Here is a 16,884-nt window from a genome sequence, read left to right on the forward strand (position 1 = left end):
AGGAGACATTTTTAACATCATAAATATACAGAAGAAATATTTCCATTCCAACACTTTAATGATAAAGGACAGATCTCACCACCAAAATAATTAAAAGTTAGAATCGAAAGCTAATCTGAAAATTGATACAAGGCAACTTATCATTTATGTGGTGGACATCACTGAGATACTGTCCACCCTGACAAAGAGTTATATTAGTGTGGCAAACACAAGCTAAAAAAAAAGATCAGAAACTGCAGAGACTCGTGTCTAGTGTGCAGAAAACAACCTTTGTATTTTTCTTTATTTCTATTTAGGGAGGAGGTCAAACAAGGTGGATGGGGAGCTTTGAATTGTGTGTGTATATTTGGAGTTTTAGGAGCCTAAGCAACTGATATATAAAGTTTAGAGGAAATAAGTAAAAAAAAGTGAGTGTTTCTGGTATGTGTTTGTAGAAAGGATGTGAGCTCAAAGTAGGGGAAGCAAATTTAACAGAGAAAGGAAATTAAAGTATGACTGAAAGGGTAAAAAAATCTATCCTAATATCATTAACACACACTTGAGCTTATTTTATAAACGACAGTCAAACTGTAAGAAAGGTGTGGTCGGATATGTTTTCGTGTTAGTTTTCAGCTCACAAGTGTGCTCCTTCACATTATAAGAGCACCTCGGGCAAAATTCTCCACACAGATCTGTGCACCATCAGCATGATGCAGATAGTGTCATGTTGGGAGCCTCTGGTTTCAAACAGCTCATTGAAATCCCAGTGTGGAGCAACCCTCTGGCAATGCAATGCACCATGTTGCATGTTTGTGTTTGGCTGTTATATTGTTGCTGGAAGGGTCTTTGCATACCATCACAACAGACACATTAGTGCCTTTACCTCCTGCCACATAGCAGGTTTCAGTAATTTCAAATATGGTGCCTTAAAAAAGTATTCAGACTGCTTGTGCTTTTTCAGATCTTTTTCTGTGTAACAAGCAGAAACTGTAATGTATACTCTTGAAGAAGGGGTATTATGTAATATCAACAATTCTTTTAGCTTTATAGCATGCTATAATGGTATTCCCTCATACAAAAACATACCTTGATTCTATCATGCATGTTTGAAAAATCCTTGGCTCTCCCATGGCAACCATTCAGGGGAGTCTAATCGCTTGCTCATGCAAAGTGCTGCCTATTTCCTCAAAGCCCCTCCATGAAGCTGGGGTCTCCGGCTGAACTGCCGCCTCACAGAGCACCCCCCCCCCCCCACACACACACACACACACACAGCTCCTTCAGACTAGCGGCAGTAGCAATTTGCACACACCTGGTGGGATTGTGCACCTTCCGTGCTTATCATAGAAACTACTTTTCAGTCCAAAGCTCCAAAGAACGCAAACAGCATAGTGAAAAGGCAATGTTGTGATGACATGCTGAAGGTGGAGTGTCAGAAAGAGCAGGGACTTCTTAAAGAGACGGAGTCTAAATTCATGTCAAATTATGAAGTCAAATTTCTTTTAAGTCATGTTTGATATCTATACAATGTTTTAACAGCTGAAGGTAACATAGTTACTTGCTTGTGCTATAAAATGACACTATGTGCCTGAAAAATACATAATACTGTCCCTGTAAAATTGTATCAGGCACCAACACAAACAAGCACCTAATTATAAATCAGTAGAACAAGGATACACAGAATGAAACATTTCATTTTTTCCAAATAAAATTTTTTAAAAGTGTGCTGTGTTTCTGTGTTTAGTGTTCTTTACACTACCTATAAATAATACCCATAGATAAAGTCTAGTGCTTACATTAGTCTTCAAAAGTCAGTTGACTCCACCTGTGTGTACGTTAATCATCTGAAATTGGAATATGGCAAAACAGCAAATGTTTTAGGGCACAGCCCTGGCAAGGAGAGCATTAAAACTGCTTCATTGTAACTCTGAAGGAGCTGCAGAGATCTACAGCTCAGGTGGGAGAATCAGCTAACAGAAATGCATTAAAGTCGGTATTGTACTTTACACGATGTGGAAACATCCAAGGGATATGATAATTTTGCATGGTATTCTTTTTGTGTTTTTCGTAGCATATTTGTTCACCCTTTCAATTTAAATTTCTGACTGGATATTTTTGTTGAGTGATGTGTATGTGTGTGTTGGTGTGATTACACTGAAACTGGCTAACAAATTAAAGTGGTTGAAGCAGAGTTTGCATTGAAATTCAGTTATTCAGGACAGGCCTACAGAGGGACAGGATGTGAGAGGCACGGTTAATAGAAACAGCAGGTGATGTGAGTGTGTTAGTTCTTGTTGCTCGCCCCTACTTCTCTAAAACCTACAGCTTGTGTTTTGCTAGCGGAAGTAAATTGAATTCATTCACTCCAGGTCTCAGCTTGTGCGAGGCAGCCATTAATAGAACAGAATAGTTTATTCACCCCTTTGACAGTTTATATTCCAATTTTATACCCACACAAAGCCATTTCATTCCAACCTACTTTTATTTTATGTGCACAAAGAAATCTATCCGTCCTGTGATTTTATTCTTGCTAGGTATCTTAATAAGTTATGCAGATAAACAATCCTAGAACTATTCAAAGCAAACATGTAGCTATAGGAAGTTAATTGTATCTTTTAAGACTTTTTTTTATTACAGAGATTTTCCATTAATTGTAATTTTGATCGCCATTTCAACAGTTGGGTCTTGTATATGAAATATTATGAGGTTCTAGCTTACACAATTAAATTCAAACTCTTCCACTAATACTTTGCACTTCTTATTTAGAAATGTATTTTCTTCCATTAGCATGCAAATGTTGAAGTAACAATTTTCAAACTTGCATACTTGTATATTTAACTTTATACATGCAACAAAAACTAACTGGTAACTATTACAAAGAAAAGTATTTAATTACTCAGAAGGAAAGATTCCTTAAGTTTACTAGTACTCTATTAATAAAAGCTTTTACCATCATAACTTCATTTTGTCATGATTTAGAGCAGTTGTCTCTATTCAAACAATAAGGCCTTTGTTGTAATCTCCACTGTACAGGGTTGACATAATGACATTGATGCGGTCAGCGGCAGGATTCTCAACTTTCACTGTTTTGAAGTAGCAACAATTCAGTTTGTGAGACAGCTTCAGGGCAAAGGATGTGGGCCAATACTGGTGTGGTGTTCTCAAAGCTGTGGTAGATTAGACAAGACTTATGTGAAACAATTTGCTTCACCGGAGCTAATCATATTAAAACATCTCCCTCTACTCCACTCTAGCCCAGACCAGAAGCCACACAATATGGGCCAGCGGCCAAACACCCATATTACTTGATCTTTTGCATCCCTGCTGTTTTATCAGCCCAAATACTGGAGGAATTACTGGTTAAAAACAAAAGTGTTTTTGCAAATAAAACAAAAAAACTCTGGCCTCAAATATCTGAATATGATTAAAAAAAATATATATAAAAATTTAAAAATACATTGTACTTCAAATTGTCACATTCCTGCTCTTGAATAGACACTTTCAGGCGAGGTTGGAAAAGGCAATGAATCCTTGTGAGATTGAAGACAAATTTAATGCGGTCGCTTAAAGCAGGTCCAGTTTTCAGCAAAGCAGTGAAAAAAGGAGGGATGGAGCCAAGTGGCTGAAAGCAGCTGAGAGATACTCAGTGCTGAAAAGAGGGACGGAGAAAGACGGAGAATGAGCTGTAATCTGATGAAAGCCTCTTTACTCCCCTGTCACCTCTCCTTCAGGCCATGAGCAATGACCAAGGCTTACATATGGATCAATGCTGAGGCCACCAAGTTTAACACACACAGTTACATACACGTTACTTCAGAGGACATAATTGCTTCTCGTATTAAAGTTCCTGTAACAGAACCTTTGCTTAGTTAGCCACCATAAAGTTTGTTCTTTTTCGTACATTTGAACAATTTTTAAAGCATCCTCTTTCAGCTAAGGTAAGTTTACCTACCTTAGCTGGTAAGTCTAAGGAGGAGAAATTTTTATCACAAAGCTAAGGCAAAGGAAGGGTTATCCAGACATTTTTTGGTGACTCTGGACTGAATTTTATTAATCTAATCCAAATTTCAAGAAACATAAATTGAACAAACTTGAACCAGATGATTACTTTGAACAGAGCTTCTATGAAGCTATGTTTACACTGGAATCATTTATTCGGTCTTTCACAATGAAAGAATTTCAAGAAATTTTCCATCGGTGAGCTAAAATTGATGGTGTGGAGTCGTTCGTTGTGACAGAAAAACCAACTGCCAGATTTAGCTCTCGCCCAACATCAAATGAGCAGTGACAAATGTCGATCAGTGTCACGAATTTTGGGGGGAAATCAGTGCTGTGTGACAGCAGCTGCAACCATCTTCTGACTGCTGTTCAGTTTACTTCAACCATGAGAGATTCCACTGCTTTTTCCTTATAACCGCTTACTGTTTTCAGCATCTGACTTTAGTAATAGGTGCTTCAAGACTCAATCTTGTTCATTTATTGTTCCTCTGATATCTCTGTCAGAGCAGTTTGATGGAACTCTGTTGCAGCTAGAAGATGTCTTTTATTCTCAACTAAGTTTCTGTCTTTTTGTAGATAGTGGAAATCAGATGCAAAGAGCAGACAAGAGCTTTTTTTTATGGGTCATTATGAAAATTCAGGATGACATATACACATTTTCAATAACTTTGGCATTCATGGCGAGCTCCAAATACCGAAAACTTAAAATGTGAATCAGTCAAACACTGACTGGGACATTTTGCTTTGACTATTGGTTCTTTAAAACACACTGATTTGTGAAATCTTACTTTGTTTTGTTAAATCTGAAATTTTGTGTTCTTCATTTTCCCAGTAGTATTACCAAATTATCGTGTCTCTTATTAACCAAATAATGTTTCTCTTTAAGCTGGGGTTACCATTCCAGTCCTTGTATTAGCAGGAAAACATTCTCTGAAGTCGCTCGTGAGATTGCCTTGAATGTGTCACAAAACCTATTTTGTTAGTATCTCTTTCCCATTTAAAAATATATATTTTGTTAGGGTGTAGTGCATGTGTTTACTCCTTTATTTATTTGTGAGGAAGTTCTTAAATTTGTTTAAATTAAATTCTCACATTTGTTCAAAAAGGAACGTCAAAACCATTTTCCTGAGCAACAGATACAAAATTACAGAATCCTACATGAGCGATATTAGATTTTCTAAGAAGTGTCAAGGTATAATTCATCTAACCTGTTCAGTTATATTGCTTAGCTGCAGGACTTGGATATCCAATATATGCAGAATCTGTACAGAGGGTAAAATTTCCATCTTGGCAAGCCAGTCAATCAAGGATGCAACAGTGAAGTTATTTTCAATGAAGCAAGGCTGTCTGCTCCTTTCTGGTTACTATGCCAACTGTGATGATGGGAGGTGTAGTTCACGATTACTGTCCAATCTACTTTGTTATTATTCCTACATCATTTTCATCTGGAGTGAAGTTGTTGACAAATTAATGGAATATTCTGTCTGTAAAATACATTAGATAGCAGACAAATCCCCAAAGCCCACTCACTGCACTTAAAGCAAAACATCCAAACATCCAAAAAGCATAACTAAGCAAAATATGCTTAATACTGCATGAAAATAGTGAATGTTCGGACTTCTACTACTGATAGCATGTTTTATTTTTTAAGTGAGGCATTTTTAGAGTTTTTTCAGCTGTAACTATGTAAGAACACATGCTGCAAGTCACTGTATGTACGTATAAGCGGCACATCAATGTCAAATCCATCATCTCTCAAGAGGACGCTATTTTGGATTACAGAGGTCAATAGTAACATGCACAGATTTTAGTAAGCTGCTCTCATCATCATTAAAATAAAAATAACATCTTCAAAATGATGTCTGACCAGAAACAGTGTAATCATTCAGTAAGTGAATCCAATACCTATAAACATACATATACAACATTGAGCAGGATTGGGATGACAGTTTCATCTGTGATTTGTATTGAGTCCCAAGCAGACTATTTTTCTGCTCATCCCCCCAGCTGCCAACGCAGACAAGCACACAGTAGTAGTCTTCCCTGTGGCAGATGGCCTGGATTGAAGCTCAGTCACACTGTTAGTAATCATTAGCTCAGCACTCATATGCTCATGCATGCTCTCACTTTCTCTTTTCCTTCAATGCTGCATATAAATGACAACACTTTTAAATGTATTGTTTTCTCTACACTAGTCGACGAGGAGTTAGACATGGTAAGCAGCTGTATGGATAGGAAGCAAACCTGTGAAAATATTTCAAACCTGAGAAATATCAGCATCAGGTATTCTGAACACAAATTGTTGATGTTGGCGTTGACTTTTTTTTGCTGCCTAATTCATGAACAATATCTAATAGTACTTCTTCAGTGCATTTCTTTTATTTTGTACTGTACATCTAGACATTGCACTGTTGGATGGGGTTATAAGACTTTGAGTAAATTAAAATAATGCCCATCACATTATGACTGCAGCAATTTTTGGCTTATCCAGATGCTGCAAAATAATTTAGTAAAGCAAGCTGCTAAGTTGATCATGTTTTTTTTTTCTTTTTCTTTTCTCATCCTTGTATCTATAATACTCATTAGCCTCATTAAGCAAACAAGCTTGACATTTGGGTATTAGCTTCAGTGGTATTAACAAGGTTTAACTCAGTAACATTTCACTTAAGAATGATCGGATGTAAGCTGCCGCCACACTGTTTCTTGTTTTGCCAAGTGTTCTGATACCTCCAGTATTCGAGTGGGTTAGTGACCAAAGCTGCCCTTATAGAACTAAAATCTGTGAATATTTGGGGCTTTTTGTTATAACTACCTATTTCAGTAGTTCACACACAAATATAAAGTAATAAATTAATATGCATTAATATCCACAGTGGAAACCGTCTTAGCACCAGAGCAGAAGTTAACGTCTACTTATTTCTTTTTCCGCTACTGGGAGGGCTGTCATGAAATGTGGTGAGTGGTGGTGAGGAAGACACTGAGGACCCAGGTTGGGATGAAGAAGTGATGATTTAATGACGAAAATACAAATCCAGAAAGTCCAGGCAGCATAGATTGAGCAGGAGGCTAAAAGCTCAAATTCTGGTAGCAACTGGTTACAAAATAACTGACAGCAGACATGACTAGACAGATACGACACACTGGTACGACAAGGACCCAACAAAGACACAGAAACATAGGTGGTATTAAATACACAAAGGGTAATCACGGAACGAGACACACCTGGGAACAATCAAGGGGTAGACAGGACAACATGGGGACTCAAGACACAGAAACCCAAAAATAAACACACAGAAGACTCAAATCAACACAGAAAAAACCCAATCCTGACAAGGGCAACCAATCCAGGAGCGCCAAGAAAAAAAAATAAATGGTGCTTCTGGAAGCGTTAGGCAATAAAATGATGAAGAATGATGTTTGTGAGAGCGCCTCATAAACATCAAAAACAGAAAAAAGGTCTAGCTAATATGCCATCTCATAAATCTAACCAATCCAAGTTTTCATCATGCCATGGTGACTCAGTTTGTACTGTACAGACAGAGTGTGCATAGTGAGGCAGGGTACAAAATAAACAGAAACATTTCAATAGCTTTTAGTTAAATTTCTTGCAGTGTCAGAATATTTCTGTATGCAGGGCATTTTTGAGTTGTGATGGTTATGCCCTAGAAATTTGTTGCAGTATGGCTCCGCTTGAGATAAAATTACTGCACAGTGCTTTGAAAATGTATTTACTAACTAGCTTCTTCAAACAAGATCTTAGTATGCACAAAAAACACTCAAGTGCTGAATTTTTTTAAGACAGCAAAAGCTGTCCACTCCAACTCAAAAACAGGTATTTTCACCAGCAATAGTCAGGCATGATTACTCTCACACCTGGACATAGTAAAACGGTAGCTAGAGCCAATATCCACTAATGATGAAAATACTGAATATAGTGGACTTTGGCAAGTAATATGTTCCATTTGCATTGTCCTGCTGTTCAGCATAGCTGAACTTTAACTACAAAATCATTGCGAGGAAAATGATTTTTCCTCGCAATGGAAAAATTGCGAGGAAATTTTTCCTCACAAAAAAAATTTTTGCCCAGAATTACCCAGAATTACTTCTGGGTAATTCACAAAACTGATTACCCAGAAGTCCATGACCTTGTTTAGCAGTTCCATGGCAAATACAGTGAAGTAATAGATAAGAAAACGTAATAGAGCAGAGAAAAATGAACAGAATATGACCCAAAATGAATAATAAGATATCCATGCTGCCTTGGGAGAGAATACATTAAAATTTTATGCACTCAAAGTACACAACATAGGTATTTGAGAGCTAAACAAGTGGATTTTACATTCTATATCCACTTTAATGCATACACAATCACCCCTGAGAAACAGAGCCTGGTAACTGTCACCAACTCCAGAAAATATATTGTCAAAATATTTCTTGGACCTCTTTGCACAGTACACAGGAAATTGCTATTCACAGTATGTACTGCTTTCTCATCCAAAGAAATGACAGCCATGTGTTTTGAAGCAGTAATCTAACAGACGAATTTCTCAAATCTTCTACAAATTTACTCCGAATCAACTGCACTCCTAGATAGCAGAGTAAGTTTTGATTTGTTTTGTTTTTCTTTGCACCAGTAAGTTGAATATTTAACTTAAAAAAGAAGACTGGTGAAAGCTTGTTTTTGTTTGTCTGTTAGTTTTGCAAAATTGGAAAATGTATTTATTTATTTATTTATTTATTTATTTATTTCGAACAGACTTTAAAACAATCAAAAGAAAATAAAATAAAATGGAATGAAACAAACTTAAGAAATAAAATATGAAACAAATTATTATGCCCATGTGACATGCAAAATTTTCTGTTCGAAAAGGAGCAGGTAGAAGATACATCTTATAATGTCCTGCCCCTTTCCTACTTGTCAATGTATTTACAATGAACTATCATAACATCAAAAAAATGAGGTGAGATTTGCAATTCACATTTCTGACTGAACTTTTCTACAGCTAAAAATTGTGGCTGCTATTCTTCTATCCTATGACCAACTCCACCGACCTCCAGCAGGAAGAGCAGTGTGTCCCCGTTCTGGTGATGCTCTGTCGCCGCCACTCAGTGTGCGGCCTTTGAAATATTCATCTTGACACACATACACAACGCATAGAAACTCACACTGGCCTGACACTTTCAAACGCTTCATGTTTTTCTTCCTGACAGTTTGTTCTGTATCAGCAGAAGATTAGAAAATATAATTCATCTCACAGCAGGGTCTGTGGAGTAAAAACCTAAAAAAATTTTAAAAAGCCTTGCAAATACATATTCATTTCACACTGCATATTTATGAGAAGATTTGATATTTTTTTAGAAGATTCTGTCAAGATTTCATATACTTGGTTCTGGGGTTTTATTAATGTCATAGAAATACAAAATCAAACAGTTGCTCTGCCAGTAATAATGACAAGATGCATGTATGATGTGATCTTTTTTTTCCCTACAAGTGTGGAGTTAAAGATTAGGAAGGTCAGCACAATGGCAGAAGCAAAGTCATGCTTCACAGTGAATGATAAATGCATTTTTTGCCCGAAGTAAAAGCTGTTATATAGCAGGAAAAAATCTCAAAAACCTTTTTGCAGTGCCAGCAATGTCCGTATGTGATCTGTACCCTTGCAGTATCAAGTTCTTTTTTTCTTTTAGAAGAGTGGATGAAGAAGCAGCACACTGAATAGAAAGCGCATCAACACGCAGAAAAGTTATTACATTGCCAGTGGTTTTGTTATGTGACCTTAAATTATTGCCCATGTTGTTACAGATGATGGAAGTAAGGACTGTGTGCTGTGATTTGTGTCAGGGGTGCTTAGGTCTGATTCAGGGTTGTTTGTCAGTGGGAGGCAGAAGAAGCCTGCAAGGCATCATTTAGATGTTGGTTTTAGTGCAGCATTCACACACTACAGCTCATGAGGGAGCAGATGAAACGCATAATTATTATTTTTTTCTGTATTCTGAAAACAATGTTTTGACTCACGCACCAAAATGCTATATTTTATTGCTTTTAGTCATCATTTTGTCTGCTATATATATTTATTAAGAACTTAAACTCATGTGTAATCAGTTAAGGAAGTAGGAGATTTATTACCAATACATAACATCAGTATATGCATACAAATGCAGTTGCCATAATCTATCGAAATTTATGGATGCACAACAAAAACGTGACCAATTTTCTGTGGGAACACAGTGCTTAGTATAAGATTTATATTGTTTTATAAATATCTTATCACTGCAAAGAGCAATCACGATTAATACATCATGTGACGTCTTTTCTTAACTGGTTTATCAAATTCAAGTACGCTTGAAAGTCCCCATGACCTTACAAAATAACTTAAGCTCAGTCAGATTGCATAGAAGGGATCTGTGAACATCAATCTCCAAGCCTTGCCACAATTTAATTTAGTTCTTGACTTTGACAGGGCCATACTGACACAAATAAATATGGTTTGATCAAAATATTCCATTGTTTTTCTGGCTCTGTGGGTCATTATTCTGCTAGAAGGTGAACCTCTCCACATCATAATGCTGCTTCCACAACGTCCTGCAGATGTTTTCAGAGTGATGTGCGGTGTTTTCTGCAGCAGGTTTTCATTTGACATGTTAGTTTTGGTCCAGTGCATCATCTTCACAGATTTGCTGTGTCTGTTATGTGACTGGTGGCAAACTACAAAAGAAAATTCTTACAGCTTTTAAAATAACTTTCATCTTACTCTCTGCAGCTCCTCCTATTAATTAGACGACGGCTGCAGATATTCAGCTAAACTGGATTTTATTTACTTAAGTCTTAGGTGAGTGGTTAAAATGAATGCATGTCACGCTTCTCACATTTCAAGAGTAAAACCACTTATCATTTTCAATAGCCTCACTGTATGTAGTTTAGACCAGCCTTGTTGTTAATTTGGCCATTAGAAGCAAATAGATGAAAACAACCAAACTGCAGATTCCAGATTGCTGTGTAATGACGCTGCTGATATGCTAACTTACACATGATGTTATCTGTTAATTTTTGGTCTAGACTTTGTCTCAGCAGGAATTACAGCAGAATTACATTTTGAACTTAGTGAGGACAGTGAACTTAGCTTAGAATCTGTAAATGGTGAATTATTAAAATAAATGTATTTGTTTTAATCTATGTGAGCTGAGCATATATTTTGTGGTTGGTTACTACAGCAAGAAAGAATAGTCTTAGGCTATACTACTCATGAGTAGTAAATCAAGTGCTTTCAGTGGAGAAATCCTAACATTTGAGTGAATTCTAAAAAGGCAGTAGCTGAAAAGGGTCAAAGGTCAGGCCTATCTACAGCTAGGAGTCTCAAAGGAGGCCATCATGAATTGGCTCTGTACATTCCCATGGAGACAAGTCCTATGACCCATTTGCAAGGTCTTACTCTTTCTGCTAGTTGTTATAGCAACAGTCACTATGTGACGTTGTTGCATAATATGCTATTCCTTGTCCTTCTAACCTGACTGGTTGGCTTTTATCTAACTGTACCACAACTATGTGGCTGTAGCTTGGGGTGCTGCTGGGGCCACTGCAAAATGTGACACAACATTCAGCTTGAAAGGTCAAATGTAGACTCTAGAAGTTTACTCTTGAATTTATGACAGTTTTCCATATGGGCAAAGGATTTTGAGGAAATTAACATTAACAAAATGTATTAGTTTAAATGAAGTGACAAACACAGTATTCATCTGTCTCATTAAACATGTCTTGTATTTTTTAAATTGAAGATTTAGTTAAATTTTAACTTCCAGTGATTAAAGTTACAAGTATGTTTATAAGATGATGACTCTCTACATTTATCTTTGAGAGTGTGAACAGTTCTAATGTTAACAAGCTCGTTAGCAACGGCATGGTATCCAAGCAACAGCATACATTTTCCAAGAATTTATCACTTTACGCTGGGAAGAACTTTAGGTCTGCTACCAAATTTGAATGCAGCAAACGTACATCAAGAAACAACATAAAGAAAGAAATGTGCAAGTCTGGCATAATGTAAACTCTGGTTCAATACTGCAGATTTTAAGAAGTCAATACAAGAACTGACCTAGAACTGGTACAAATATTCTGCTATTTTGGCAGCTGTACTCCGATCTACAAGCATCTAAGACAAATATCCCTTTTCATCTTCTAGTTTGTAAAATAACAATCTCAGGTGCTTAACAGTTTTTATGTATATAAATTGTTTCGCTCATAGTTTGCAATAGGGAGTCTTTAATCTGCCATGCTGATGAAATTAAACCTGTTCTGCAAAAGAAATGCCAGAGATCTTGGACACAGTTTCATCTTAGATTGTGCCTTTTGATCAACAAAAACAAATGTTTTGATTACATTTAAAACACAATACCCCACTAGCTAAAAGTTACTACAAATATATATATATATACATGGATATTGTGTTTGTAATTGCAGGAAACCTCTTGATGTAGGTGTAGATTTGTTTATTATTAAAAAAGACAGCAAAATGAACTGATGAAAGAAAAATTAAGTTTATTCATCATTCATCTACCACTGGCGTGGAGGTAATAAGCATACCCCATCCCCATCCTTGTGGTGCATATTTTTCTTTGCATATAACCTGTTTAAAATTCAAACTAAACAGATTTTCTTTCAATTATGAACTGTAAATCTCAGTTCTGAAAAACATCCAAGTTTTCCCTGGTGTGACTTGTGTTAACAAGCAGCTGAATTAAAGCTTTGGTAGAGATTTTAAATTTTTAGCTGTTTAGTTTTGCAGCCTCACCAGAAGCTCTGTTTGTTTTTAATGTGTTAAAAACTATTTTAGTTAAAAACTTTCTATTTTTTGCTATAAAAAATGTTTTGGCTTCATAAGCTGACCCTTTTTTTAAGTATATTCTTACTATAGTTTATTTTTTGAGGTTTTTGCTATTTTCCTTTGTCCTAAATCCAGGGTACATTGAAACCCATTTTGTAAAGTAGGTGGAACAATACATCTTTCACTTTGCACACATCCGTTTTACAATCATTAATTGCAAATGGTTTTTGCTCTTTTCCAGTGCTCATGAAATAATTAATATGATTATTAGATTTTTTTCTTTCTTCTTAACATCCTGTACTTATTTAAAAACCACTTCATGATATATTTTTCTTTAAAACAGAGAATATTGACAGTATGTGTACGTGCCTTTCATCTTTTGCTTCGTCAATGCTGAATAACAGGAGTTTATTTTTCCTGTCTAATCACATATAGCAATTTACTAAAGTATTTACACCCCTTCAGTTATTATATACTTTGTCATGTTTAAATGGAACTTGACAAATTGTGGTTTTGTGATTTTCAAAATGAACATATTATAAATAAAGTTATGAAAAGTGTGATTTGTATATAATCATTAATCATTTCCTTTGACACCTTGAAGTAAAATTAAGTTCAACCAACTTCTAACAGAAGTCACCTAACTAATGAATAGAGTTTATCTGTGTTATTTCACCTCCGGTATAAACACAGTTGCTCTGTGATGGCCTCGCTGTTAGAGAGCATTGGAAATCAAAAGGTTCATGAACACCAGGGGACACTGTAGACTGGTGACTAAGCAGTGTTAGGTTTGAAACCAATATCCCAACCATTGAACATTTCACAGAGAATTGCTCATTTTATCATCTGGCTGAACAAAGATTTTGTACCAGAGCAAAGATTCACCTTTCAACATTTCTAAACATTCAAACCTGAGTGACAATAAAATGGGTCTCCACCTCTGGTTCTCAAGAGCTACTATCCTGCAACTTTTAGATGAATCCCTGGCCCAATAGACTTGAATAAAATGGCCAAATTCCTTTAGCATGTCATTCAGCTCTGTAGAGGCCTGGTAATTAGCCATTCATTGGATCCAGGTGTGGTAGCAGAGTACCGCACCCAAAGGTTTCAGGCTGGTAGCTCTTGGAAAGTATTCACGTTAAAATGGCCCTGTTGGAGTACAGACCAAAAATAATAACTGCTGCTAAAATGTAAACACTGCAGTTCACAGTCGATCTTCATCCAATCTGAATAAGCTTGAACTGTTTTGTGTAGAAGGATGGGCAAATGTTTAATTTCGTCATTACAAAAAGTTATGCAAAGACATACCTTAAAAAACTTGCTCTAAATGGAGCAAAAACTGTTAAAGGTTTTGTAAATATACATGCATGCCACATTTTAAAATGTCCTTCGGATATGACAAAAACGTGAAAGAGTTCTAGGTGTACAAATTTTTTTGAAAGCACAGTCAAAGTGTGTGTTCACCATGTGCATTTTCTATTTTTGAATGATCCAGACAGGTGTGAAATAGGAGGAATAAAAAATGTGGGTCTGTTCTCTGTTGTCAGACATGAAGAGTTCACTGACCTGAAGAAGACAACCTTTTGAAGGTAATGGATACAGAGAAACAACTCTTGACATTTAACACACAAGCCTCTAAACCCAACGTTCTTCAGAATACCAGTGTTTTCTGTCTGAACATCTTAACCTCTACCAAGATCTAATTGTTTTGTAATTGTACATCTAAACAAACCAGATTATTGTCATTCAATATGCAGTTTTAAAGCAGACATAGAATGAACATAACTACAAAGAGCAGTGGAAGGATATGTTTTGATAAGCTCAGGAAAGGGTTGATAAAGCCTGACAAACCTTTCTGTCAATGAAAGTACATCTTTAAACCAGGTAGGCCACAGGTAAAATATGGCGGGTGATATTATCTCCTAAATGAGTTGGTGCATATAATAAAACACTGATGCTTTTATTCACATGTATCCACAGCTGAGTGAGCGTATTGATTAAGAAGGTCTTAATTTGTGTCTCAACTAGAAATTTAACCACTGGGATTTGGTACGTGAATGAATGCGGAGCTGTGTGTGGGCGTTTGGCTGGCAGCAACAGTCTGTGGTACATGAATCACACACTGCACTGCATCTACATTAAAAATGTGTTTTAAGATGTTTTTTAAAGCATTTTCCTGCTGAGCATGTGGGACATTTCTAAATCTTTAAAACATCTAGCAAACATATTTTTAAAGTCTATTCAGAGTCCAACACATTTATCAATGTACAATTACAAAAGAAGAATGTTTTAAACATTTTTTTTTTTTTTTACATTTTTATTCTACGTGAACGACTGAAATGCATTTATTCTGTTTGTGCAGAATTTATGGGGTTCTTAATGCTGATGATTAGCTCTTGTGTATTTTTAACGACCACAATCAGAGCAGAGACTTTTTATTAGACTTAGACAATTAGACTTTTTATTGTAGATACCCAGATAAGAGAAAGAAGGATTCTGGATGTATTGAACAAGACAACACGTGTTTCTTGATCTCAGGAAGTCAGCAATGAGCAAATATTTGTCTGAAAGACATAACAAGACAGAACAGGGATTCCCATCTAAGATTGTTGATCTGAATAAAATTGCAATTACATCAAAGTGCTTGTATATGCATAACTACTGTCAGTAAGCTAGGAAGTAAAAGTATTTAAAAAATACCTTTTAAAGAATTAATATTAATGTTAGTGTAGGGACGCGTATTGTTATGGAAGTGTATTGCTGTCATGGAGGAAAATAAATTTTCCAACATAATTTTGCTGAACCACAAAACAGTAAAAGCCTCACACAGTCAACAACGCCTTGAACATTTAAACAAAGCAGCTCTGATTAGCTCCTATAAATGCCTCTTATTTGTTTTCTACTGAGTTGTTTCAAGTGAGTTGTCAGAGTATATGACGACTTTTAACTCTTTGAGAACAATTGCTTTATAAGACATATGTAAAACCCACGAGGTATTTTGTACTTGTGCCACAATTTCCAACGAAATGCTAATTTATGCAAATGCATTCGGTTGAGCTTTCTATAGCAACTATTATTTGTGCTGCACCATCCTCCGTGACTATTTGTAACAGAATGTTTATGTACATATTGGTGAGCAATGGTGGCTGCGTTGCATTTCATCTTAAGTAGTACTTATGCAAGCTTCTCTACTCAGATGTTTCGTTTTTCAAAATTATGGCACATCATTACTGCAATGTCAGCACTCACAGCTGAGTGCTTAGAAGAGCAATCAATAATGCTCCTCCTCTCTTTCTTTCATGCCCTCATTCATTTCCAGTGCCCCTCTCCATCACCCCTTTCTACACGCCTCCTGTTTGTAGGCAAACACGTCTCCATGGGTGAGGTCCACTGAGCCAGGAATCCCTGTGTCTCTCACCCCTCCCTGCCTTCCTTGCTACCCTTAAACCCTTCCCCCCCTCAAGAGGAGCCACAATGACTTCCACCAGCCAGCTTCTGGGTTTAGCCGAGATGGGCCTAAAGTGTGACCAGGAGATCGAGAGGAGGTATGAGATTGTGCCCTCGGTGGTCTGCTCCATGTGCTGCCTCTTTGGAATCATCTACTGCTTCTTTGGTAAGTGAAGCCGTGGAAACAGAATGCCAGCATTAACTTAATGTGAAATTCAAAATGAAATTTAGCACTACTGTGTTAAACAGTTATCAATAACCTGAAACCAGTTAGTTTGTATAAAAAAAATGCTATAAATGTAGATACATTTGTCATAGAAAATGGGTTTAATTCAGGCACTAAGACACAAAGCTTTGTTTTGAGGGTTAGTTTGTGATCAGGCTGAAAATAGAATGTATTAGATCATCAGTAGGAAATTTTGGGGTCAACACACAATGGAGTAATGAATAAACAATTACAGAAAATATTTCCAAAGGAACAATAATATCATACAGTGCCTTACAAATGCACTGCATAACTCTGAACTTTTCAATTTGTGTCAAGTTACACCCACCAGTGTGAAAGTATGTATGTGGTAGACAAAGACAACATTATTTTAAAGAGGTGGGAAAAGACACATTTTTCAAAATGTGTCTTTTA

General features: G+C 36.4%; 1 protein-coding gene across 3 annotated transcripts in view; it reads left to right on the forward strand.

The window, feature by feature from the left end:
* The window catches only part of LOC102230189 (transmembrane protein 198-B-like), a 35,001-nt gene that overhangs the window by 3,524 nt on the left and 14,593 nt on the right, over window positions 1-16,884 (forward strand). The window contains exons 2-4 of one of the 3 annotated variants that reach the window (XM_023336874.1): window positions 14,345-14,386; window positions 14,826-14,903; window positions 16,117-16,410. In XM_023336874.1, coding sequence (XP_023192642.1) covers window positions 16,272-16,410 — 139 coding nt within the window. In that variant the 5' untranslated portion in view covers window positions 14,345-14,386; window positions 14,826-14,903; window positions 16,117-16,271. The remainder of the gene's footprint in view (window positions 1-14,344; window positions 14,387-14,825; window positions 14,904-16,116; window positions 16,411-16,884) is intronic. The other 2 variants (XM_023336873.1, XM_014469407.2) reach the window with 2 other exon arrangements.

This window comes from Xiphophorus maculatus, chromosome 7 (assembly GCF_002775205.1).
Source record: "Xiphophorus maculatus strain JP 163 A chromosome 7, X_maculatus-5.0-male, whole genome shotgun sequence".
Taxonomy (NCBI): Eukaryota; Metazoa; Chordata; class Actinopteri; order Cyprinodontiformes; family Poeciliidae; genus Xiphophorus; species Xiphophorus maculatus.